This window comes from Choristoneura fumiferana, chromosome 10, assembly GCF_025370935.1.
Source record: "Choristoneura fumiferana chromosome 10, NRCan_CFum_1, whole genome shotgun sequence".
Classification (NCBI taxonomy): Eukaryota; Metazoa; Arthropoda; class Insecta; order Lepidoptera; family Tortricidae; genus Choristoneura; species Choristoneura fumiferana.
In genome coordinates this window covers 18,314,656-18,340,976 of record NC_133481.1, presented here as the reverse complement: position 1 = coordinate 18,340,976, position 26,321 = coordinate 18,314,656, and the positions used below count along the sequence as shown (strand labels likewise).

At 38.2% G+C, this 26,321-nt stretch overlaps 1 protein-coding gene across 1 annotated transcript in view; it reads right to left on the bottom strand.

Moving 5' to 3' along the window:
* The window catches only part of GABA-B-R3 (gamma-aminobutyric acid type B receptor subunit 3), a gene marked incomplete at its 3' end in the record, with an annotated part of 284,881 nt that overhangs the window by 133,063 nt on the left and 125,497 nt on the right, over window positions 1-26,321 (bottom strand). The window contains exon 3 of the mRNA XM_074092960.1: window positions 1,105-1,863. Coding sequence (XP_073949061.1) covers window positions 1,105-1,840 — 736 coding nt within the window. The remainder of the gene's footprint in view (window positions 1-1,104; window positions 1,864-26,321) is intronic.

Sequence of the window (26,321 nt, the reverse complement as noted above, 5' to 3'; positions counted from 1 at the left end):
TTTATGCACTAGAGCATAAAAAGTCATTTTATGTCGCCTAGATACAGCATAAACACGAACTTTACGAGCATCAGAAGTGAAATTTAAAAGTCATTTCAACAACTTTTTCTAAAACGCCCAATTGAGTAAGCGCCTCAGTTTCGTGGGCACATTTTTATGAATGAGCTGTAGAATTTGATTTGATTATTTTTTAGACATCCTGTAGTTCTACTAGATAACCTGGAAACTGTAACAGAATTTTCTACTATGTCAACAATAATGTCTCTACTAAAATTATCCTACTTATAATTATAAATGCGAAAGTTTGTGAGTGAGTGAGTGAATAAGTGAGTATGTTTGTTACTCCTTCACGCTGAAACGGCTGGACGGATTTGGATGAAATTTGGTATGTAGATAGCTGGACATCTGGAATAAAACATAGGCTACTTTTTATTCCGATATTCCCACGGAATAGGGATAAAATCTCGACATAACAACCGCTGGGATTAGAGTTATGAAATTTGTCATGATTCTATTTTAATGTAATGTCAATGAAAACCACGATTAAATTTTCGGGAATTTCCACGGAAATATTTCAAAAATCCCAATATTTCGATGCAGCTGCTGGATCTAATGATTTACGTGTGGGAAGCCGCGGGGAAACACTAGTACGGAATAAAAGCTCGAATAATGATTCGACTGCAATTGCAAAAATCTACGCAGACGAAGTCGCGGGCAAAAGCTAGCGTTTTATAATTATGTATATTTTAAGTCGCTTTATATTTCCATTTTCACATAAAAAAGTTTAAATTAATTTTATGGCTAATTCACAAAACCGGGTCCCAAAAAAGGAAAAAAGATAAAATTTACACACGCAGCCCTAAAGCAACATTTTATTTTGTATTCAGGGATTTTCTCGAAAATGAAAGCTTTTTCTTCACCCCTCATAACTCAGGTAGTTATTACACATAGCATAAAAAAATGTTTGCCCTAAAACAGGCCGCTTAAAATAAATATTCGTCAACCGCGTCACGCGCCATACATAAATCATTGCAATTACAAGAACGTATCTCTAAATTTTATTTCCAACAAAAATAAACCGTAATTTCGTTATGTCTATCTTACCTTCTACGAAGCCAGGTCTCGGTGTTTGCATTCTTGTAAATGAGGGAGCGCGCGGAGAGGAAAGGTTATCAGGGAACACTAATGAGTCGTTCGAAAACCGCCTACGGATTTTGGTATCTGCTTCTGGAATCTCGGTTTCATTAAAAAGTATGTCGATTGTCTCATTGTAATCTAAAACGTCTGCCGTAACGGTATCATTAGTATTCTGATCGTTTTCATTGAACCTATTTACTTTGTTGACTGTGGAATAATAATCGTGGAATATTTTAGTTCTAGTCGCATCGTCTATTTTTAGTTTCTCAGCATCCTTTGTGCTTACTAATTCTAAGGAATCTATAGTAAATGAGAATTTCTCATAATAGTGTCCTAAAGAATTGCTTTTAGTACCGTTTGAGTCGTCACTATTATCACTATTATTATTATTGCTTTTTCCATCAATAGTATCATTTTCTTCATCTTTTCTTCTAAATCTATCTAAAAATACTTGATATTCTTTACTATTAACGGATGTGTAAAGCTCTTTAGCGAGCGTTACATCTGTTTTATTACCGTCTATTGATTCTTCACTTGAATTAGTCGGGCCAAGACCTAGGGTGTTAGTGTTAGTCATTTGTGTATTTGCGATAGGTAGTAGATAGAGTATTAGGATGAAGGGTAGGGGGTAGGAATTGTTTAAGGTTGGTCCGTAGAGGGGAGAGCAGTGGAAGTGGGGCGAGCGGCGCGGCGGGCGCCTCATGCCAGGTTGGCACTGCAGCTATGCTGTAAAGAAGAAAAATACTGTGAGAACAATAGATATACTTTACTAAACACTCAAAAGAGGTTTGTAACATAGGTATAATAATGTGAATACGAAGTGATTTTTGAATGAATACAAAGTCATATTTTGATTGATTTGGTAACAAAGAACATGTTTATAAAATTACGAACTGATGAAATTAATTGAATTAAAGTCAGTTTGAATAATTGAATTTATGAATTAATCAAAGAACATGTTTCATTGAATTACGAATGATCTTGAATAACGAAGTTTTATGAATCAATAAAAAATTAAAAGTGTGAAAAGAAAATGAAAAATAACGAATGATAACGAACGATACTGAATGACATATTGAAATTTGAAAGGTGACTAAAAATCAACTTGTGCATTAGTAGCAGACTTAAGTATGGAATATTATGCAAAGCTCTGCGCAAAAACCGTAAATAAACCGCCATGACAACGTCAGTTCTCCTTATTATTATGACAGATTATGAAATATTTACATTAGTAAGAAAATAACATGAAATTTACATCGATAGTAACGATAGAGCTATATTTACAAAAGTTTAATTGAAATAATACGATATTATTGCATCCTACGGTAATTTAAAGACATTAAAAAAATTGTTTACGGTTTGTGCTAGTGCTGCATTCTGACGGCAGAACATTGCAGTAACATTCCCTAACGTAAGAGTACAACTTTTTCACATTTATTCACTCACTCAGAGATCACTCTCATATATATAAGGAAAGCGAATTAAATACACGAACATTAGAGCATTTATGTTAGGAAGCAAAATTTGCTATCTCTTTCTTCCAAATGCCATCCAACTAATTCTCAATATCTGTTTACAAAAGTCACAATCGGCTCATCACGTCTAAGAAAGAGCCAGTACTCGCCATTCAATTTCCTACCCTATTATCCAGTATTCAGGGAACAAATTTGGTTAATAGAGTATTCAGGTCTGTCCTCAATAGGGTATTACAATGACATCTTTCACCAAACTAAGTGGAGGGTTCTTTTTTGCGAATTTGTCGTAAGAGGTGATGAGATTAAGTATCTCTGTTCTACCTCAATGAAAACACATCCTTATTTTTGTCAGTAACTAAACATAACTACTTATAATCTATCTATGGGATAAATTTACAAGTAATAGAAAAAACTGATTATTTTTAAATGTCGCTGAACTAAATGATGATAAAATTCTTTACAATCTGACCCGTGATTGACCCCCTATCTCACCTGATATTAAGTGCAGATGAGGCCAAAGGTGTATCTTACTGGTTCAGTATCAGCATATTCACTGTAGCCTTGAAGAGCCAGGTTGTATTTATCCGGAAATACAGACACTACGACAACGATCGGCGTTTTATTATTTCATCCCAGCCTAAATACGTCCCACTGCTGGGCACAGACCTCCTCTCAGAACAAGAGGGCTTGGGCCATAGTTCCCACGCGGACCCAGTGCGGATTGGGAACTTCACACGCACCATTGAATTGCTTCGCAGGTTTGTGCAGGTTTCCTCACGATGTTTTCCTTCACCGCAAAGCTCGTGGTAAATTTCAAATGTCATTCCGCACATGAATTTCGAAAAACTCAGAGGTGCAAGCCGGGGTTTGAACCCACGACCTTCTGCTTGAGAGGCGATAGGTCAAAGTCAAAGCCAAAGTCAAAATATCTTTATTCCATCTAGGCTATAACAAGCACTTATGAATGTCAAAAAAAAACCACTAGGCCACCACGGCTACGGCGGGTTTTAATTATTTGCTTCTGTGAAATTAAAACCCCGGTAATAGCTGTTTTGCAGGTGGTAGGACCTTGTGCAAGATCCGCCCGGATTGCTACCACCATCTTACTCGCTAATCCTGCCGTGAAGCAGCAGTGCTTGCACTGTTGTGTTTCGGCGTGGAGAGTAAGACAGCCGGTGAAATTACTGGCACTTGAGGTATCCCATCTTAGGCCTCTTGGTTGGCAACGCATCTGTAATACCTCTGGTGTTGCAGATGTTTTTGGGCGGTGGTGATCTCTTACCATCAGGAGACCCACTTGCTCGTTTGCCATCCAGGCAGATAAAAAAAAGGCCGTGACAATGATTTTAGACATTGACATGTACATTTTTTCCGTGTTGTAACGAATAAACATTCTCTTTCTCTTTTTTCAATGATAACACGACACAAGTATGACGAAGGCTTCCAAATCTACATTTTTCTAGTGTTTTCTATGTCCAAGTAGAAATCGAATAAGTTTTTGATAAAAATTAAATTTTTAATACAAGCTTTTTTACTAACTGTACTTTTTGTTGACTGTACTTGCATTGTCATCCAAACTACATTTCCGTACCAAATTTCAAGTCGATGCCATTAACCGTTGAGGAGTTCCGTTCTGCGGAGACGATCCTGGCCGAATTATCAGGATGTCACTACCAGATTATTGTATTGTTACCTGATTTACATAAGTATGCCAAATTTCAAGTCAATCCGACCACAAGTAATGAGTCAAATTTAGCTTCCAAGATTTAACCCAAACAGATAAATATACAAACAGCAGGGCTACTACGAAACTCAAAACTCGAAGTTCGTATCGTACCGTCCCTCTCGCTCTCGTATTAAATAGTATAAGTGTCAGAGGGGCCGCACGACACGAACTTCGAGTTTCGAGTTTCGTAGTAGCCCTGCAGGGCAAGCTAAAGAAAAGCTTGTAAAAAGTAAATTACTTTTCCAGCTGCTTGGAGTCTCTTGAAGAAGAAAAATTAAGTTCTAACAAGCGAAAGTAGAGTCGAAGACGTCTTAAAAATGGCTGCAATCTTGGTACGTTAAAAATCCATTTATATGCCGAAAGGAGTTCGCAATATAAATCGGATTACGTTTAATTTTGTGCTATTTAAATGCAAAATGGCTTTAAGGGAGGTATATTTAGGTGATTTGGTGATACAACAGAGCATTACATATCTACTTTAGTTGGTAGTGCTTACCTGCAGCCTGCAGCTTCACACGCGTAATCCATAGATCTGATAGTTGAATCTTAATTCCGGTGTTTTTCTAAATCCGACGGAAAATATAATGTTTAAAACTTTCGTCATTTTCACTCATATTAAAATACCACAAACTGGACTTATCACGCTAAACACACGAGTAATATTTATCTCGACGTTTCGACCACATTATAGTGGCCGTGGTCACGAGTAGACTTAAGTGTGGGGTGTCAAATCTGCCAAGCAGCGCAAGTCCTTCGAACCCGCACTTGATTACAAATAGTACCGGCACTCGTATAGCTCACTTGGTCATTTTTCTTTGTCATCCCATCACACCGACACACAACACTAAAAATGTCCGACCGTTCATCCCGACGCCGACACGCTTACATAAGCTTTCATCTTCGTGGAATCCTGTTATAAATAAATAACAGGATTCCACGAAGATGAAAGCTTATCGATAAGCCATCGTTCCGGTGGAAATTCTCAAAATGTACATCGTGGCTTTCACTGATGTTGCATCCTGCGTTTTAAACTCTAAGGGTCTGTTTCACCATGACGGTTACTGTGATCGTCTCTATTTGTTTTGTTCGAATAGACGGAGACGGCAAATTTCAAACAGTCCAGTCCTTACAACACATTCAATTTTATTTTTTATAATACAGTGTCCCACTGCGCAAAAGCCTCCCTTTCTGCTTCCACTCGTCTCTGGCTTCGGCAAAATGTATGCAAAAAATATTTATTAAGGTTGCAAAAAGTACAATGTTTTACAATGGTTGGCACCTCTTTTTAAGTACTCACAAACTTTCGAATTTATACTCTTAATATTAGTGGCTTCTCAAGCAGAGGGTCGTGGGTTCGAGCCAGGGCACGCGTCTCTTAGGTTACTTATTCGGAATTTATGTGCGTTATAGTTTAAATTTATCACGACACGCACGACTTAACTATGGAACCAGCTTCTTGGGACCGCATTCCCGGAGCGGCACTACTTGATCTTTTAAAAATGAGCCTATCGATCTCTCAAAAGGTCGGCAACGCAACTGTGATACCTCTCGTGTTTTTCATTTCATTTATTAAGGTTGCAACAGCTGTGAAATGTTCAATGGTGTGTGGCACCTCTTTGGAAGGAACTGCGGCCCAAGCTTTCTAATTCTGAGAGGAGACTATAGCATTATGTATGGTATCTACAAGGTGGGCCCTGTGACAGGAGCAAAAAATTAAACCACACTTTCCACTCTTCATCTTGAGTTAACTTAGTTCTACAACTTTTGAAAATAGCTTGTATTATGATTTTTATTATAGTTTAAAGTTTAATTGAACAAGTAATGTATTTCGAAATCCGTCATTTTGTTACGTGTACATTGAAAATACCATTTAATTTGTTTGGAATAAACATAATAGGTACTAACATTGCAGGTGGTAGGATTTTGTGCAAGGTCCGCCCGGATTGCTACCACCATCTTGCTCGCTAATCCTGCCGTGAAGCATCAGTGCTTGCACTGGTTGTTTTTCGGCGTGGAGAGTAAGACAGCCGGTGAAATTACTGGCACTTGAGGTATCCCATCTTAGGCCTCTAGGTTGGCAACGCATCCGCAATACCCCTGGTGTTGCAGATGTTTATGGGCGGTGGTGATCTCTTACCATCAGGAGACCCACTTGCTCGTTTGCCATCCAGTCGAATTAAAATAAAATAAATAAATAAAAAATACTAATAAAATTACTTAATTTTTGAAAGTTGCAGAACTAAAGTTTTAAACTATAGTAGTAACTAGTAACTCATGTTACAGGGCTCACCCGGTTAAGTAACACCATTTATAACTCAAGAACGGCTGGACCAATTTTTATGATTTTTGTGTTTTTGATTTGTCTTCGTTAGGAATAGGATAATAAGTAAGTATTGGAAAATTGACGAAAAATAAAATAAACAAATGAATAAACATTTTCCCATACAAAATGTTCATGGGTTTCGTAACTGTTAAAATTAAATAACATATTTAAATAAATTGGACCCGCTAGATGGCGCTGTTGTTGGTATGTTATCATAATTTAAATGTAGTGTTTTTTCGGGCCGGACAACTTCTGCCGGGGTAGTATAAGTCGAGATGACTGAACCTCGGACGAGTCAGTACTCAACTCAGATCAACTCAGACATCCAATGAGTGCCTGAGTCACTCAGTTTGTTTAATGCCGCGCTCCTGAGTCCCAACTTTAATTTCAGAGTCTTCCTGAGCTAGCGACGCACGCTAAACATTGTACTTTTAAGTCATGAGCGAGCGGCGATTTTCATATTATTTGATAAGTTCGTAATTTTAACTCCCGGCACAAAAAGAGGGATGTTATAAGTTTGACACCAATGTCTGTAGGCATGTGGCTATGTGGCATCATAGCTCTCAAACGGATGGGCTGATTTCAATGCTGTTTTTTCCTTGCGGTGGTTCTTAACTATCTTTGATAAAAATGGTTCAGCCGTTTGAGAGCTACGATGCCACAGACAGACAGACATACATTGGCGTCAAACTTATAAAACCCCTCTTTTGCGTTGGGGGTTAAAAGTCGTAAGTTTTAAATAAAACATTATGAAAGTATGTTTATTAGTGCCTATAGATACTAACTACCATCAAAGTATGCGATTATAACAAATAACTTAATAAGTACATAACAAATAATAAGTTTATAACAGCATCTATGTATCTTTGTTTATATTTTCCTGACCTGTGTTTTTGCTGTTATAGATTAGAATAGAATAGAATAGAAATATGTTTATTCAGCCAAAACATCATGACAAAAAAAGAGAAAACACATTTACAAAATTATAAAGAATACAAGAACAAACAAATAATGATGTGAAGCCGAAATGGTCTCCGCTCAGCGGTGCCGTTGGCACGAATTAATGATTTTACTTTTTGTTTTTATCTTTTTACATGATAATTTCCATCCGCTACCAGCCTACATCTTGCAGACATTCCATCCCCCGGAAGAACTGAAATAAAATATTTACACGGTGAATTAAACGCTTGATTTGCCGGGATTTTTCACAAGTGGCTCGAATATCCCGGGCTCCTAATCTGATCCCGGGGCCATTACGGGACTCCACAATGGGGCTGATTTACCGGGTGCTTCTACACAATTTCTGCTTTTGCCATTCATTAATAAATAACATACAATATAGAATTAAACTTTAATTGCCTGTTTTAGAGGTGATCTCTTTAATAATGGAAAGATATAGGTATACCTACTATTCGAGATTTACGATTTTATCCACAGCATGTATCTTTCGATATAAAAAACATCATCATCATCATCCCAGCCTATATACGTCCCACTGCTGGGCACAGGCCTCCTCTCAGAACAAGAGGGCTTGGGTGATAGTTCCCACGCGGGCCCAGTTCCCAATCCGCAATTCAGTGGAATTGCTTCGCAGGTATGTGCAGGTTTCCTCACGATGTTTTCCTTCACCGCAAAGCTCGTGGTAAATTTGAAATGTAATTCCGCACATGAATTTTGAAAAACTCAGAGGTGCAAGCCGGGGTTTGAACCCACGACCCTCTGCTTGAGAGGCGATAGGTCAAACCACTAAGCCACCACGGCTGAACAAAAAACATAGCTTAGTTGAACCCGTTTCCACCAGTGCTATGCTATGAGGACCATTGAATACGATTAGTGGATATCAGACACATCCATAGCAATGTAGCGTAGCAAATCCCTGATGGAAAGGCACCCTTATAACAGTAAGCCGAACCGTTAATCTATTAGTTTTAATTTAATTTGCAACGTTCGTATGTTTAGGTAGTGTAGTCCATTTGGATTCGAAAAAAAAACTACTTTCAGCTTTTCAGTTGTAAATGAAGACCACGGTGTTATTTATGAGAATTCCCACCGGTATTTAGTATGGTTTCGCAGGTGATAAGAGCTTCTACATTCAACGTTGTATATAAGTGATCACTTTTGTACCCCTCTTATAATATTATAAATGCGAAAGTTTGTAAGTCTGTTTGTTTGTTCGTTTGTAACCATCATCACGTCTAAGCCGGTAAACCGAGTTAGATGAAACGAATAGTGACAACCGAGTCCTACGCGGACGGAGTCGCGGGTAACTGCTAGTATATGCTAGTGTATTTAACAATCTATAATGAAATATAATCTATAAATATATATAATCTAGTTGTGTTGTACGTCTATGATTTTGGACTTGGTCAATAGTTTTCTATGACTTTTAAATAAGTATTCATAACATTTTTTTTTTTTTTTTATTTGACTGGATGGCAAACGAGCAAATGGGTCTCCTGATGGTAAGAGATCACCACCGCCCATAAACATCTGCAACACCAGGGGTATTGCAGACGCGTTGCCAACCTAGAGGCCTAAGATGGGATACCTCACGTGCCAGTAATTTCACCGGCTGTCTTACTCTCCACGCCGAAACACAACAGTGCAAGCACTGCTGCTTCACGGCAGGATTAGCGAGCAAGATGGTGGTAGCAAAGCAATCCGGGCGGACCTTGCACAAGGTCCTACCACCTGCAAAAAACATGCTTTTTCCTGAGTGCAATTTTTATTGACTGCTTGCATTATTATCCAATTTACCATAATGTACTTATACGAAATTTCAAGTTCGTCCGACCATTAAAAGTGGGACAAATTCGACTCGCAACTCGCAAGATTTGACGATCGCTTGACACACAGACACCTATACGAGTAGGTACAAGTAAAATAAAGTAAATGCTTGTTAAAAATCAGTAGATTCACCCTAATAAGGCTCTTAAGCACAGGGTGTTTGGTTTAATCACTTGAGTCCAATTTCAAGTTTTTGAGAGGCAACGCCTCGTAATGACAGCAATCGGTATTGTTCATTGGCAGTCATTTGAGAGGGGTTGCGTTGAAAAATGGCGGCCATTAAAAAAACGCGAGTCAGATTTGAGCGCTGAGGGTTTCAAGCAATATAAAAATAATTTCATGTTTTTTATACCAAAAAAACATATTTTTTGTGTGATGTTTTTTTTAGCGACACTTGCTCTACAAAATCTAAGTCTTTTCTTTTTTCAAATAATCTTATTTTTTTGGGTTGGAAGTTTTGTTTAGCTTTGAAATAAACTAGTGAACGTGAAGAGTTTAGAACACGTAAAGGAATGTGTATTTTTTTTTGATAGTTAGGTCTTGTGACGTACCTATGCGTTGATTTACGCCTACCGCCCTCTTGGGGCCGGTTTTGTATATAAAAACATAATAAATTCAAATTCAAATTCAAATCATTTATTCAGTAAATAGGCCGCAATGGGCACTTTAACACGTCATTTTTTAAACTACCAGCGCATTCGGAAAGACCATCATTGCCAAGAAGAATGCGCCGCTAGAAACTAATATTAATAGAAGTATGTTACGAACAATTGCGAAACTGAAGTGGCAGTGGGCGGGGCATATTGCTCGCAGGACTGATGGCCGATGGGGTCAGAAGGTTCTCGAATGGCGTCCGCGGACCGGGAGACGAGCTGTCGGTAGGCCTCCAACAAGATGGAGGACGACCTGGTTAAGATCGCGGGATCGCGTTGGATGCGGAAAACACAAGACCGGTCTGAGTGGAGAGCCTAGGGGAAGGTCTATGACAAGCAGTGGACGTCTTTCGGCTGACATGATGATGTGACGAAGTTTTCGTAAACGTAGAAGAAGAAGACGTAGTTGTGTATGATATGAATGTCATTATCATCATCATCTCAGCCGTAGGACGCTACTGTTGAACATAAACAGCCCATATACCTCCAGTTGCTTCGGTTGGAAGCCGTCTGCATCCACCGCTTTGAGTATTCAACTAGTTAAATACTCCAAAGATCCACCCGCGGCTTTGACCAGTGTCATATTTCACGAAGCTACAAGTACAATTTACAAGTGGTGCCGTGGTGGCCTAGTGGTTTGACCTATCGCCTCTCAAGCAGAGGGTCGTGGGTTCAAACCCCGGCTCGCACCTCTGAGTTTTTCGAAATGCATGTGCGGAATTACATTTGAAATTTACCACGAGCTTTGCGGTGAAGGAAAACATCGTGAGGAAACCTGCACAAACCTGCGAAGCAATTCAATGGTGTGTGTGAAGTTCCCAATCCGCACTGGGCCCGCGTGGGAACTATGGCTCAAGCCCTCTTGTTCTGAGAGGAGGCCTGTGCCCAGCAGTGGGACGTATATAGGCTGGGATGACTCTTTGATGACGACTGGTTTCACATGCTAAAGGAAAAGCGCACGAGGCGTCACGAGCAGGCCATCAACCCCCGACCACCTGGGGGGGGGGGGGGAGTACACTGACGCGTGTGCGGCCGGGGGATCCTGCCCCGAATCGGCCTATTTAGTCACGAGCGCAAGTGTCGTCGCGATGTTAAATCACATTCAATGAATTGTAATAACACCTCCATCCATACATCCTAGTACAAAGTAATATAGTCCCCGGTTCCGATGGCATCTTGCCGACGAATTCTTTTCCCCCAAGTTCTTATTTTTTTTTTTTTTTTATTTGACTGGATGGCAAACGAGCAAGTGGGTCTCCTGATGGTAAGAGATCACCACCGCCCATAGACACCTGCAATACCAGGGGGATTGCAGATGCGTTGCCAACCTAGAGGCCTAAGATGGGATACCTTAAGTGCCAGTAATTTCACCGGCTGTCTTACTCTCCACGCCGAAACACAACAGTGCAAACACTGCTGCTTCACGGCAGGATTAGCGAGCAAGATGGTGGTAGCGATCCGGGCGGACCTTGCACATGGTCCTACCACCTGCAAAATAAATAATAAATAAATAATCTAATACAGTAACGATATTGGATCTACTTTGGGGCCTCTTTATTTTTTATTCTTAGATGGAAGTATACTCAAGTGGGTTGTTGGGGGAAATAAGTTTTCAACCGCCAAATAAAAGGGGGTAGACAAAGGGTTTAAAGTAATAGGTAACAAGGTAGTCTTTGAATTTATGTATGCCTCAGGTATCACGGGCTAATAGATCATCTGTAAAAGATGTCAAGATTAGTCTTTGTTTATCAGTATGCATTGAAAAGAGACTACCGCTTGTAAATTGTAAGTTGTAGCTTCGTGAAATGGGCCACAGGTCATCCGTCTGTCTCGCTACGCATGCGCGTGCCGATCCACATTATATGAATTTAGTTTTTTTTTCATAAAAATGTGCTTTAAAACGTTTTACGAGTAATTGTTTTATCAACGTTATTAATTTAATGTTTATCCGCAGAGAGGCTTTTATAAACCATTAAGCACAGCCAAGTCTAGGGGGCTACTACGAAAATCGTAAATCGAGGTTCGTATCGTACCGTCCCTCTCACTCTCGTATTAAATAATATTAGTGTCAGTGCGACGGCATGATTCGAAGTTTGAATCATGCGCTTGGTAGTATAGAGCCTGTTAACTGAGCGGGAGCAATTTACGTTGAAAAGTTATAGCGCCCAGAACAGAACCTTTTAGGCAAGGCTTCACAATTTAATTATCTACCCATTATTAATTTCGACGACGTGAGCCCGTGGGTCTTGAGTGTAAAAGACATAAGTTACCGGAAGGTAGTGACAGAAACAAGTATAGTTTAGACTTTTAGGTATTTAAAAGAATGTAAACAAATGGGAGCTGTCAAAAATGACAGATCCAGAGGTTGTGAACCTGTATGACGAGAATAAAAATCGAAAATGTAGCTAGTACTAAATATGTACGCTATTAGACTTCTTATAATGATTCCATTTTATGTAAAAGCATGAAATCTGAACGTTGTTGATTAATCAATAATATCACTGGTGAATAAAGTAATTAAGTTAAGGTTAAGTTGGTAGGCGTTTTGGTGCAAACTGTAAGCCTGACTTTGTATTGAATAAATAAATAAATAAATAATTGCTAGTCTCTCATTAAAATTTTGAGTGGTATCTATATCCTATCTACTAATCCACCACCGCAATACCACCCAAGTCAATATAATCAACGCTATTCACTAAACTTGGTTTTGTCACAGGTGGCGGTGGAGATAGAACACAATCGTGGGTTTGATATTCTTTGAAAACACTGTACACGGTAGGAATCGAGACAGCCATCTTTCTGCCGTTTTTTGGGTTATGTCAGTTTTGGATGGATATCTGTCTTTTGGCCACGTTTCTTCGACATATTTAAATATGTTCACAAGCACATTCTTTTCCAATGATGTAAGATGTCCTGTCTTAGTTCGCTTCTTCTTCGGAGAAGGAAATGTAAGCAAGGAACTAGCCCGGCTAGTTCCCGGCTCGCCATCACCCATGTCTTCGTAAAATACACAACTCCGTAACAAAATAAACAAATTAACGGAACACAACAAACTTTAAAGAAGAACAATAAATGAAATTTCTAAAACACCACAAATATCGCACTCGCATCAGATTACAACAAGCAATGGCGAATGTCAAACCGACAAAGTTAAAAATCACGTAAGGTAGGTGTTGCTACATTAAATACGACACTTTCTATTTTAGTTGCATTACATTCTGATTTAATAAAACCTTGCGTTTTAAACCTCTGCAAGATTGGGTATTTTTTAGTGACAATTTAGAAATAGAAAATAAAAAAATAATTTAACATGATAAAAATATTTTTGTATTCGTAAATGTGTACATATTCAGTAAAATTAAGCGTAATTACATGTTATTAGAATTGAACGAACTGAAGTAGGTTGCTCATTTATTTTAAAATAATAAATATTGAACAGGAACCAAACATTGTCTCAGAAATAACCTCTTTAATGGTCTGTTTACATTCTTTTAAATACCTAAGAGTCTAAAGCATAGTTTATTTTACAGCGAGACGCCTCAATAGAGATTTATTATTTTTACTTTTAAAGAATTGCGCAGCGTCAATGGCGACTTACATAACAAGGAAATGGCTTATGTCTCTGTCATATGCTCAAACAGAAAACATGCTCAATATTTGTTCTTTAAGCCGAGTTTACACTTGCAAGAAAAATCGTGCAAGTTGGTAGCAGACTTGAGTCATCATCCCAGCCTATATACGTCCCACTGCTGGGCACAGGCCTCCTCTCAGAACAAGAGGGCTTGGGCCGTAGTTCCCACGCGGGCCCAGTGCGGATTGGGAACTTCACAAGCACCATTGAATTGCTTCGCAGGTTTGTGCAGGTTTCCTCACGATGTTTTCCTTCACCGCAAAGCTCGTGGTAAATTTCAAATGTAATTCCGCACATGAATTTCGAAAAACTCAGAGGTGCGAGCCGGGGTTTGAACCCACGACCCTCTGCTTGAGAGGCGATAGGTCAAACCACTAGGCCACCACGGCTGCAGACTTGAGTATTCAATATTAATTTCAGCTTGATAGGTACTTCAACGAGTTCCTGAGAAAACGGGTCTTGACAGCCGGACAGAAGGATACAAAGTGATCCTAAGTATAAGGGTTCCGTTTTTTCCCTTTGACGTACGGAACTCTAAAAGTTGCTGCAAGTCTCACCGTGTCTATTATGTCTTTCATTCCCACTCTGTCATCTCGTCATTCATTTCAAAACCTTAACATCACCCATAAAATTGGTTACTTCCAGCTTTGTAATTCCAGCGCAAAATGCGAATACATTTTTCTAAAAGAAATTTATGCGTATAACAGTAGGTATACGAGGAGTAATTTGACAGTTACTTGAATACAGACGAACCTGTACCGTAACTCTGTAACTGTGGGTTCGTTTCTGATGGAAGTGACGGCTAAATAAACCGCCGAAGAAGGGATGTCAAGGATTTTGGCGGTAAAATTAAGTTATCAGATATTCAGCCTACCAGAGCTTTGTGGGACGCTCTCCAAATTATTTTGGGGACGTTATCCGTAACAGATATAAAAGGCTTTCGGCATTTAGAACGAGTTAAGGCGACAGATGTGACGCGATTTCGAAGTCATTTTATTACGCTTTTCACTGACTATTAGAGAAAAGAAATTTGAACTAATCAAATAATTTATTGAATTAAGAGTTATTTTGCGGAGGCACTTTATTTTTATGTGGTAGAGCCTGTAACCACTTGCTGGCTGGCAGTGCGAATGGGCCGGCTCGACCGGTTTAGTACCACACTCCCAGAGAATACCGGCGTTAAATAGTACTTTTGCTACTGTGTTTCGTACGGTGAGTGGGAGATCCGGAGGCCCAACCCCTTTAGCCCCCTTTTAGGCCGGCAACGCACCCACAGTCCTAATAATGCTGTAGGTGTCCATGGGCGGCAGTGATCACTTACCATTAGGTGACCCGCATGCTCGTTTGCCAGCTAATTGATACAAAAAAGGCCCATAACAATGAACATGAATGAATAGATAAACAATTACTTTGATCACCCACGACCGCTAAAATAACGCTTCACACACACAACAAAATTAACACACATACACGTCAAATTAACACTTAAGCACAAGACATATACACTGACGGCGGAGGCGGAACGGTGCGGCGCGGCGGCACGCGGCGCAGAGGCAGTAACCGGTTGTAATATTGAAGCTAACATGAAAGAGGGCATACAGAATACCGCGACATGCGTATGAGCATGTGTATGTGCATGTGTTTTTATGTACAATAAATAGTTTTACAATACAATACAATACAATATACTTATGCTTATTTCCCGCGCCGCACCGCTCCGCCTCCCCATCAGTGTGTTTCTAGCTTTAAGGTTGCGGGTGAGCAAAGAAATTGATTAGTTTATTAATCTTACTTTATCTGCGTATTTGTATGCTCAGCTATAATAGTTATACTTCGTTTTTTTAGCAAGAAAAAGGGTTAACAATCTTGACGAGTTTCGTTATTGAAAAACGTTTTCAAAAAATCAGTAGCTATTACTTATGAAGGTAATTAACTTAATAATGTATACAAATTTCAGTTGCCAGATTTGGTACAATCAAGGATTTTAAACATTTTACAAACTAGACTCATCATCATCATCATCGGCCTATCTTAGTCCACTGCTGGACATAGGCCTCTCCAGTTGCACGCCACTGAGCACGATCCTCGGCCAGACAAACTAGACTAGTGTATTTCAATACAGAAATGTAAATGTTTAGATAGTTTAATTGGGGAATTTCAATGTTTAAAACACCAATTGACGTTGTTTTGTTTAGGTACATTTAGTTAAATACTCGTACAACAAACTTTGTGTCGGACGACTACGGTCCTAAAGTTTCTAACGCAAGTGCCGCAAATATTTATTGAATCAGGCGTTACTTTGCGGAGGTCCAATACAATGACTAAAAGAATTTCCTTGCTCACCCGCGACCTTACGATAGCTAAGCTTATGCAAAATATGTGTATTCATGCAGTTCCTCCACCTCCACACTGTAAGAACACACATAAATCACAAAACCCATCTATCACCACCACCACATAAACGCTCGAAATCAACAGAGCTCATCTTCAGAGTGACACAACGTACACCATGCTACCAGTCGTTAGACTAACGAACCACAACACCGTTTTAACTTTTCACTGTAACTCCCAAGTAGCCACATACGTTTTATGAAACACAAAACTACCCACAAATTATTAATATTTTTTTTAAAACCGTCCTTCAAAACTACCTTGATTTTATGTATTTACTGTCAGGCATGTTTTATCAACTACCATTGAAATTAGATCCAAGCCGTAGCAAGGAGATGAAACTAAATTTCCTGCTCATAATAATAGACCCATACTGTTGTATCTAATTATCTCCATCATTCGAAAAATATTTCATTCGTTAAAAACGCGTATTTCCGGCACTTGGTTGTCTGGGCGTTGGCGGCAGCAGTCCCTGGCTTACTGGCAAAACCTCGGACGTAGGACGGAGACAGCGTCCCACACCAAAGGCTTGCCAAATTATACAGTTGGTTAATTAATATTGTTCCAATGAAGGTAGACCCAGAGAGGAAACTATACCACGGCCATTATAGTTTTTGTGGTACTAGTCGGGGCAATGAACTTTTAGGCAAAGTTAGGCGGCGGAAGGTATAGCACACTACTACCATAGTATACTTAAGTATGTACCTATTATGCTGCTGTGAAGTTCAATCAATCAATCGGGCCTATATGCGTTTATTCCATACGAATTTTGGCGTATTGCTTGTACACAACGTCTTTAGTGGCTGACTAGACTGATGCTAGAGCAACAAGTTCAGAGGTGTAAGAAAAGTTCCCAATCTACAAAGGTACGCGTGGGAACTACAGCCCATGCCATCTCAGTTGTGAAAATTTAAAACAATATAATTATGTGTTAAAATACCTGACGACTGGTTTAATAAATCAGTAATAAAGCCAGTTGTACATGATGATCCATCAACGCCCTCAAATTTGAATATTATGTTAAAAAAAATGCAAATACATGTGAATAAACAAAGCAATTTACATATGAAAGCCGCACGGGATTGCGTTTTAATGTCATTTTAACACACAGTTTTGAGGGGTTGTTTCAAAAATGTGTATTTCTGTTTTGAATTTGTAACTATTTTAATAAATGCGTCATTCGAATGAAAAGAGAGCTTTTGGTTAACCTGTAATTGGTTCATAAGAGGCTGACTTAGGCTTAGGCTATTAAACTTCGTTTTTTTACCATTAGAAAGAAAGACGTGTCTTGACATGTCTTTTTATTGAAAATCTCTTTTGAAAAATAAGTCACAGCAAATATAGACAGACAGACAGACAGACGGAAAAGTGATCCTATAAGGGTTCCGTTTTTTCCTTTTGAGGTACGGAACCCTGAAAACTAAGCTCATATTCAATGCGTTGTAAAATAGACCCTTTACTTAGGAAACTGGGTTGACAGTCACATAATCGAGAGGTAGGGACCTTGGCTCTTTTGCAAATGGGACGTAGGTACAATTATGGTACAATTGTATTAGGAAAGGACGTCCGGCCGTAATTTCATATTTTAGGGATCAGTTTATTATGGTTTCTACATAATTTATTAAGAGAACTAACATTTTCCATCTTATCAAGACCATTGATTTGGTTTTGAACTTGTTTCAAGGGATTTGGGACGTTTCAAGTATTCAATTAAAATTATTATTATTTTTAAATTATCAATAACAATATTCAACGTTTCAAGTATAACCTGTTCTTGTTCTGTTAAATAAATAAAACAGCATCGAATTCCGTATAAATTTGTTTATATTAAATTTATATCCAGTATTATTACAGTATTAAATTTATATTCAGCTATTTTTGTATTTGATTTCACTTTGATTTGTTTTGTGTGACTTTCCGTAATTACTCTTCTATGGCCCGGCGGAAGACCAGTGCTGGTTTTCAACCAGCGATATGCTGAGCCGGGACCTTTTTATAGCGGCAACATTTCCTATTGTTATTTTTACTTATTATGTGTCATTGCTGTTATAAATAAATTATTTTCTTTTCTTTTCTTTCTTTCTTATTAACAAAGCTTTTCTCCTAAGCAAAATGTAACACACAGGCATTTTACTCGAAAACTACAAGATGTATATCAATGAAATTTGGAGTACAGATGTCTTGTCAAAGGGGCTATTTAGTTTTGTAGTTAAATTACAACTCCATGCACATAACAGAATTAAAAAAATATATATCTTGCATTGACGTGTGGCACATAGTTCGACAGCTCTTTTGAAAAGATAGTAAGGTTTATCAAAAAATTGCTTGATTAAATGAAGATTTCCGGAAATAATCGCTCCCAAAGTAACAAAAATTGTGTCCCCCCTCTATCTTGTAAACCGTTTGTCCAAAAAATATGCAAAAAATATGGAAAGGTAACGCTTAATAAATAATTTCAGGTAGAATTAGTTTCAACATGATCGGATATACCGTTTTTGAGTTATTGCCGAAAAACTGCGCTTCTCAACAAAAGGACGTAAGTGCCGTGAAGATACGCTCTTTTTCTGGTAATAGATTTTAACGCTGTAGTAAGTGTTATAATTGTGTTATAACGCACATAATATTACTCGTTTTTTTTTCGTAATGGCTACGGAACCCTATCTTGGGCGTGACCGACACGCTCTTGACCGGTTTTTTCTTTCTTACTTCCTTCTACCCAGTAGATTTTCAGTTATGGCAATTTATATGGGAACCCTTTTTTTTACCCGACTGCCGGAGGACGGTTATGTATTTAGTAGCTGTATCTTTTATAGAAAATAACGTAGACCCTTAAAACTTTTATAGAAGCTAAACCAATAGAACTAAAGCTGAGCCAATTCAATTTATTATCGAATAAAATGAACTTTACGGCCGCATAAATGACATACTTAAGCGTGAATGTTCTAAGAATAGTTTACGGCTTCAAGAGGGCAGAATAAAATTGATTGAAACTTTTTAAGGTTTCGTTTCGTGATAAAAATGGCAAATGTACGCCGTTTAGAGTTAGTAGAATTTCAAGTCTAGGCTCAAGGGGTCTAGAAGGATATATAGCAACCAATGAGAAAAGTTTGAAAAATCTTATTTTTTATGTTTATCTGTCTATGTAAAAACTATCTTAAATCTCTCTAAAATAAATGCATATGAATGACCTCTAGGTCTTTGGCCAGCAGTAAGTATTGTAACAGGCTAGAAAAAAAGAAAAAAAATTAACGACTAAATGAATATAAAATATGAATATGACCCACACTAGATATTATTAGATAAGTACTTACCTAAAAATTGTACAGAACTCTCGGTGCGTGAGTTCGTCTCTTTCTTGGCCAGTTATCTTAAAATTTCGAAGAAATTTAGAGCTTCCGGTACCCACAATTTTTTTTTTTTATCATGTATTAAATGGTATTTTCAGCAGCAATTTTAGGCTGCCTGCAACATGGTTTTATATGAACGTGTCAAGTTATAGTTCATACTAGCTTTTGCCCGCGGTTCGCCCGCGTAGAATTCGGTAATCGCGCGCTGTTCCCTCGGGAACTGCACATTTTTCCGGGATAAAAAGTAGCCTATGTCACTCTCTGGCCCATAAACTATCTCTATGCCAAAAATCACGCGATTCGTGGCTCCGTTTTGACGTGAAAGACGGACAAACTTGCAAACACACAAACACACACACATTCGCATTTATAATATTAGTATGGATAGGCGCTGGGACGAAGCTTGTGGTGTTTATGATTTCGATTAATATTTCAGATCAAACATAACGTTATTACAAAAGTTGGGGGTTGCCTTTTAGTTGGGGTCCCGAGGGACTGGCGAGATCCCTTTCCTAAACGTGAAGCATAAATTGACAGACAACTTTTGAGTCACGAAAAACAAGCTTGGTTAAAAAAGATTTTAGTGTTACGACTGATATACATCTCATATCCCACTAATATTATAAATACAAAAGTTTGAAGTCTGTTTGTTAAAGTATGAGTAAAAAAATGTAAATACCGTATTGTGTTTTCGGATTTTTGTATTGTGGTTTCGAATCAATCCCAATAAAATAAAAAATATGTCTATGGCTTTCTTGTTAATACCTATGCTTATTCAACTTTCAACTCATACGTTAAGTAAACCATAACCTAAACGTCCATTTATAATGTAACAAGTGGAGCTGTCGTTTAGCTCAAATTTGGGCTCTGCAGAAAATCAGCGTTGCTGCACCCACTGTGTAGCAACACATGCTGAGTGGAGACCCTTTTTCGGTGACAATTGGTGTCATCACCATACAATTTATTGTGATTTTGCTTGTATAGTAATATATTATTGTTTTTTGTGTTTGGTGGTGGTACTGTTGGGACCGTTAATAAATCATTTTTCTTTCTTTCTTTCTTTCATTAACCACTTCGAGAGGATCGTACGTAATAAGTTGCCCAGGCCGAGTAATATAGTACATTTCGTACTTAAATTATAATTACTCGCAATTTTGGTTAAATTGCTTGTTGTTGTTGCGAACGTACCATGGGTCGTCACCAACGCAGAGATCCACGAGGCAATGGGGATGAATACGGTTAAGAAGGAAATAAGCCTCCTGGCGGAGAATTATAAAAGTCGGTTGGAAAATCACCCGAACAATCTGGCAAATCAGCTTTCAAACATCAGCTATTGCAAACGACTGAAACGACACGACATACAAAAACTGAACGTCAGATTCACAAATGAGTGACTGCTCCCGGCTGGGGAGCATCCTCGACTCGACAAACACACTCAACAAATCCGCTTATAGTCGTGTCCAGGACTGATTGCAGATAATTATAACTATAAAAAAATTTGCTTGTTGTCTGTGCAAATATCTTGTATTATAAGCAGTTATAGCAGGTTAGCAATAATTTGGGTTTGATAGGTTTTTCGCTTACAAGTATTAAATTGAAATTAATATTAGAGTAGCGTTAACGGACCTCTCATTAGCTGTGGTCTGATTGATAACGTGAGAGTTGCGGGTAACCGGTGGGTGGTACCAAGTAGCGAGTTGTTCTTTATTGTGGCGTTCTAGCGTTCTAAACGGGTTTAATAATAATAATAATAATTTAATTAGTTTATTCAGATAATTATATCCATTATTGTTACTAAAAAGCATACAGATAACTTCTATCTTCTTCTTTTTCTTTCCTTTATTCAAGTAATAGTGATCCTGATGATGATGTTGATGATAAATATTAGAAACTAGCTCTTATGCTATGTACGCACTAGTCTAGCCGCGTGGTTTTAGCGTGCCGTCCTTCTTCAAAGTATCGCTTGTGAAAGAGACGGCGCGCTCAAACTGCACGGTTAGCCGCATAGCGCGTACGTTGCCTCACCCGTCACACTCTTAACGTAACCATCACACTTCCGAAATTTCACTAAATTCCGTGAAGATTTAAAATATAAACCATAGTCCTCATTCATGTTGAATGAAATATTTTAGTGCCAAGTTAAATTTCTATAGATTCGGGTTGTGATTTCGGGATTTTTTACATCCTAATATCCTGTGAGAAAATCGGAATATTAATACACCCGTAGCTTATGTGTTATTTCAAAAATCCAGCTATCTACATACCAAATTTATCTCAAACCCGTCCAGCCATTTATTTAAGCGTGAAAGAGTTAAAAAACCGGCCAAGAGCGCGTCGAACACGCCCAAAATAGAGTTCCGTAGCCATTATACGAAATAATTAAGTAATATTTTTCTAAGGATTTCGTATTTTATATCTTCCAAGTTTAGGTATATTTATACCTTAGGCTGTTATTTACTCTTAACTACTAATAATAATCAAGAAAACTTAACCGTTATAGTTTTCCTTGTAAGTTTGATATACTTACTTACTACCAGCCTGTATTTTTTCACCCACCGGTTAGATTTTGGAGGGGGTTTTTACCTCCCATAGAAGTAAAGTAGGGGCAGTTTGGAAAACCATTAGGGGTTGTTAAAACGATTTTTCGATTCAGTGATTTTTTGGAAAATATTCAACTTGAAAGTGAAAATTTTCATTAAAATCAAACGCCCCCCCTCTAAAATCTAAACCGGTGGGTCAAACAATTTGAAAAAAATTTGGATGGTAGTAATTATATCAAACTTACAAGGAAAACTATAACGGTTAAGTTTTCTTGAGAATTATTAGTAGTTTAACAGTAAATAGCAGCCTAAGGAATAAAATATACCTAAAATTGGAATATTCCGTACAAAATACGAAATCCTTAGAAACATATTACTTATTTTTTTCGTAATGGCTACGGAACCCTGTTTCGGCGTGTTCGACATGCTCTTAGCCGTTTTTTAATATTGAATAATTACGCATAAATTCCCAAAGGTTTTGGCCCAAAAACTTAGGATTGTAGAAACAGAATATTCGGGGCCTGATTTGCCTAAATGTGTCATTGACAGGTAATGTATTACATCCCTTGGGAACACCGATTGAGCGATCGTTCAACATTCATGCCCGTGTCATAAAGCATCACTTTATACCCTATAAACACAATGGAACGCAATGGACAATGAAATGATAAAAAGAAATATAAACAATAATTTTGCTCACCCGCGACCTTTCAATAGCTACCTACTTCCATGCAACAAATGTGCGTTCATTCAGTTCCTCCCCTTCCACGCTGTAAGAACACACACATCACACAAACCTAACTATCACCATTACCACATTAAGCTGACACGTTTCGAACAAAGCAGAGTTCATGTAGCATGGTGAACGATTGTGGTGTTTTGATGATAAAATCTGGTTGAGTTCGAAACGCGTCAGCGTAGTGTGGTGGTGGTGAGACCCAACGGTTTGTGTGATATGTGTGTTCTTACAGCGTGGAGGTGGAGGAACTGCATGAATACACAATTGTTTGCATATCTATCGTAAGATCGCGGGTGAGCAAAGTAATTTATAGCTCATAAATATGGACTTCCGCAAAGTAACGCCTGACGTATATTATTTGGAATACCTAAAAGTTCCGTACGACTGATAAACACAAGCTGAAGAAGAAGAGAATGCTTGGGGCGCGGTTCCCACGCGGGCCTAAAATTGGGAATTTCACACACACCATCAAATTTTACCGCTGCTGTGTGCAACTTTGTCTAAAATAAGATTTTTACCGGAAGTAATCCATCGACAAAGCTTGACTTACTCAGCACTTTCGGCTGCGGATTACCGCTAAGGCTTTTTGAAGGGAGCTTTCAAAGCTCTGCGCTTTTTTAAATCGGAACTTAACGTTAATTAAAATTTTCCAGTTATAATTTAAAACAGAGTATCGTAGACATTTTGTTTCTGTACTGTGACACTTTGAGACAAAATGACAACCAATAGAGTCCTAATACTTAGCTTAAAGAATATGCAAGTTGAAATAGCAATGGCTGGGACGGTACGGTATCCTTCCTTTTCGCAGAAATATGTATTATTCCCAAATGTATGCTAATCCTGCCGTGAAACAGCAGTGCTTGCACTGTTGTGTTTCGGCGTGGAGAGTAAGACAGCCGGTGAAATTACTGGCACTTGAGGTATCCCATCTTAGGCCTCTAGGTTGGCAACGCATCTGCAATCCCCCTGGTGTTGCAGGTGTCTATGGGCGGTGGTGATCTCTTATCATCAGGAGACCCACTTGCTCGTTTGCCATCCAGTTGAATAAAAAAAATATCATTTGCCAAACGGTTTTATTTCCCAACTCTCAATTTTCTACATCAAATATTTTTTCAGTGATGTTCTTATGGTTTTTATAATGTATCGGAAAAATATGGTTTCAGAGAAAATCTTTATTTGGAAAATGAAAAAGACATTTATCGTCGAGACAGATTGAAATATTTGAAGAATAGCAAGCCTTTCTGACATCATGAGAGATGCGGGCAACAGTTCTTTATGTGGTAGCGCCTTACTGTAACCTTTTGCTGGCTGCAGCCTAATCGGCTCGAACCACACACAAAATACCGGCGTGAAATAGAGTTTTGTACTGTGTTCGTACGGTGAGAGGGAGATCCGGAGGCTCACCGCCCCTCCCCCTTCCCCCACTCCCTCCTCCCTTTAGGCCTCCATTTAGGCCGGCAATGCACCCGCAGTCCCTTACCATAAGGTGACCCCTATAGGCCCTATGCTCGTTTGCCAGCAATTTGACATAAACAAACAGGGGGATGCAAGTTGCGAATTGTCGTTGACTGCGGCGTTCTAAAGGGAAGCCTCTGCCTTGGTTCAAACAGTGGACGTCTTTTGGCATCAGAATATTTTTTAAACGCCTATATGTTTGAAAGCTAAAGGAATGTATAAAATCCTTCTCGTTCGCAATATCGCAATAAATTGTACATTCCATTGTCAACATTGTCGCTAGTTGCTATGAATAGTTATATAATGAGTGTCAAAATATTTTTCATCTCTCCTGTTCGGAGAGTATGATTTTCATGGGTAAATAGCCGGGTGGAAAATTGCTTTTTCATCTCTAGGGTGGAAAGTATTTTTTTTTAATTTTTCGATTAGCCACGGAGTCGAAGATAATTGAGTCACGTCAATGACACTTTTTTTCACGTTTCGGCATGGCCATATAGATGCACGTCGTGACCAACGAGCTTATATACAACACTGGAGGTTGAACGCCGAACATCCGTTTGAAACAAGAAATTTGATCTTAATAAAGATACACCAACATACAACAACATACACAAACATATTCCATGTCTTTCTTTAGTTAGGTTAAGAAAGAGATGGAATATGTAAATAGGTAATAAACTTCTTCGTTCGGCGTTCAACCTTCAGTTTTATAGTATATAAGCTCCTTGGTCGTGACCAACTCGATTTTTTTTATAGTCGGCCGTGGCAAGTGGCCAGGTCGAAAAGGTACCGTTGGAAGTTGGATATAAGTAAATTAAATTGACTGAATACTGAAACTCAATTTATTATCATTCTCAATTTTTGTAATATTTTTACTTTCCTCACAGTCGAAATGAAAAGTAGAGTGTGTCTAACTCGGGTGAAATTACCCATTTCCACTCGAACTATTGGCTGAGTTACTTTCACCCTTGGTTATCAATCTACTATAACAAGCTGCCTGACACAATAAAAGACCTAACCTTCATAAAATTTAAACGAGCTCTGAAAAAGTGGTTGATCGAAAAATGCTTTTGTAGTGTTCAGGAGTTTTTAGACTACAAGTGAATGTGTTCCCTAATTTCACAATGCCATTTGTGGTAGATTTTAGTGATTCTTGTGTTATTTTTAAGATCTTATTGTACCTAAAATCCTGTGAAATTAATGATTTTGAATTTGAATTTGAATTTATAATATGGACTATCCATATTAAGAAAGATAGACACCATTCTACTAATATTATACTTAACTGAGAAAGTTTGTGAATGTTTGTCAGTCAATTGAGACGTCGTGTTCCGGGGCACCATGCCGCAGATGAAAGCGACGTCACGGACAGTGACTCAACAAGGTCATTAGGTTCCTACTTATAAATATTATTGATTATATTGATGTTATAGTACTTTTCGGATAGGATGGGTACGGTGACACATGTCATTAAGCAATTAAAGGGTTGTGAAAATGTAAATTGAAATCGATTTATTGCGATTCTCGATTAAATATGCTAAGGGTGTGTAATTGATTAGTGATAGTTTATATTTTTTACTAGTTTTTGCCTGCGGCTTCACCCGCGTAGCAAGTGTTTTGCTTGTCTATCGGGATCTCACAAACCATGCGGTCTTCTTCTTATTTAGTATTAAAACTAATAACGGTAAAAAAATAACAAAAACGTAATTAACAAAATTATAACAAAGTAACAGTTCAAAACATCAAAAAATACGAAACACTCGATACAAAGACGCATTTAAGGATCTTCGCTCTCGTACTAATTGACAAATGATGCGAGTCAAACGATTTGACAAGATTATGGAATCGATTCGGTCGATAAGAAAATTCAAGCTCTAATAAAATAGAGTTCCGTTTTACGCGATGAAAGTGACGAGATTAAAATTTATCTTTTTAGTTTTAAAACATAATTTATTTATTTCTTATTTATTATTTATTTCTTGTTTGTTTAGTTATTATATTATTTTTTTCTCTTAAGTATTTGTGTGTATAGATTAAGTGGTTTATTTATTTTATTTGTGTATCGTTCCGTGAGTTACAGCGGTCTGGCAGAAAATCGCTGCAGGCGTTTAACGCTT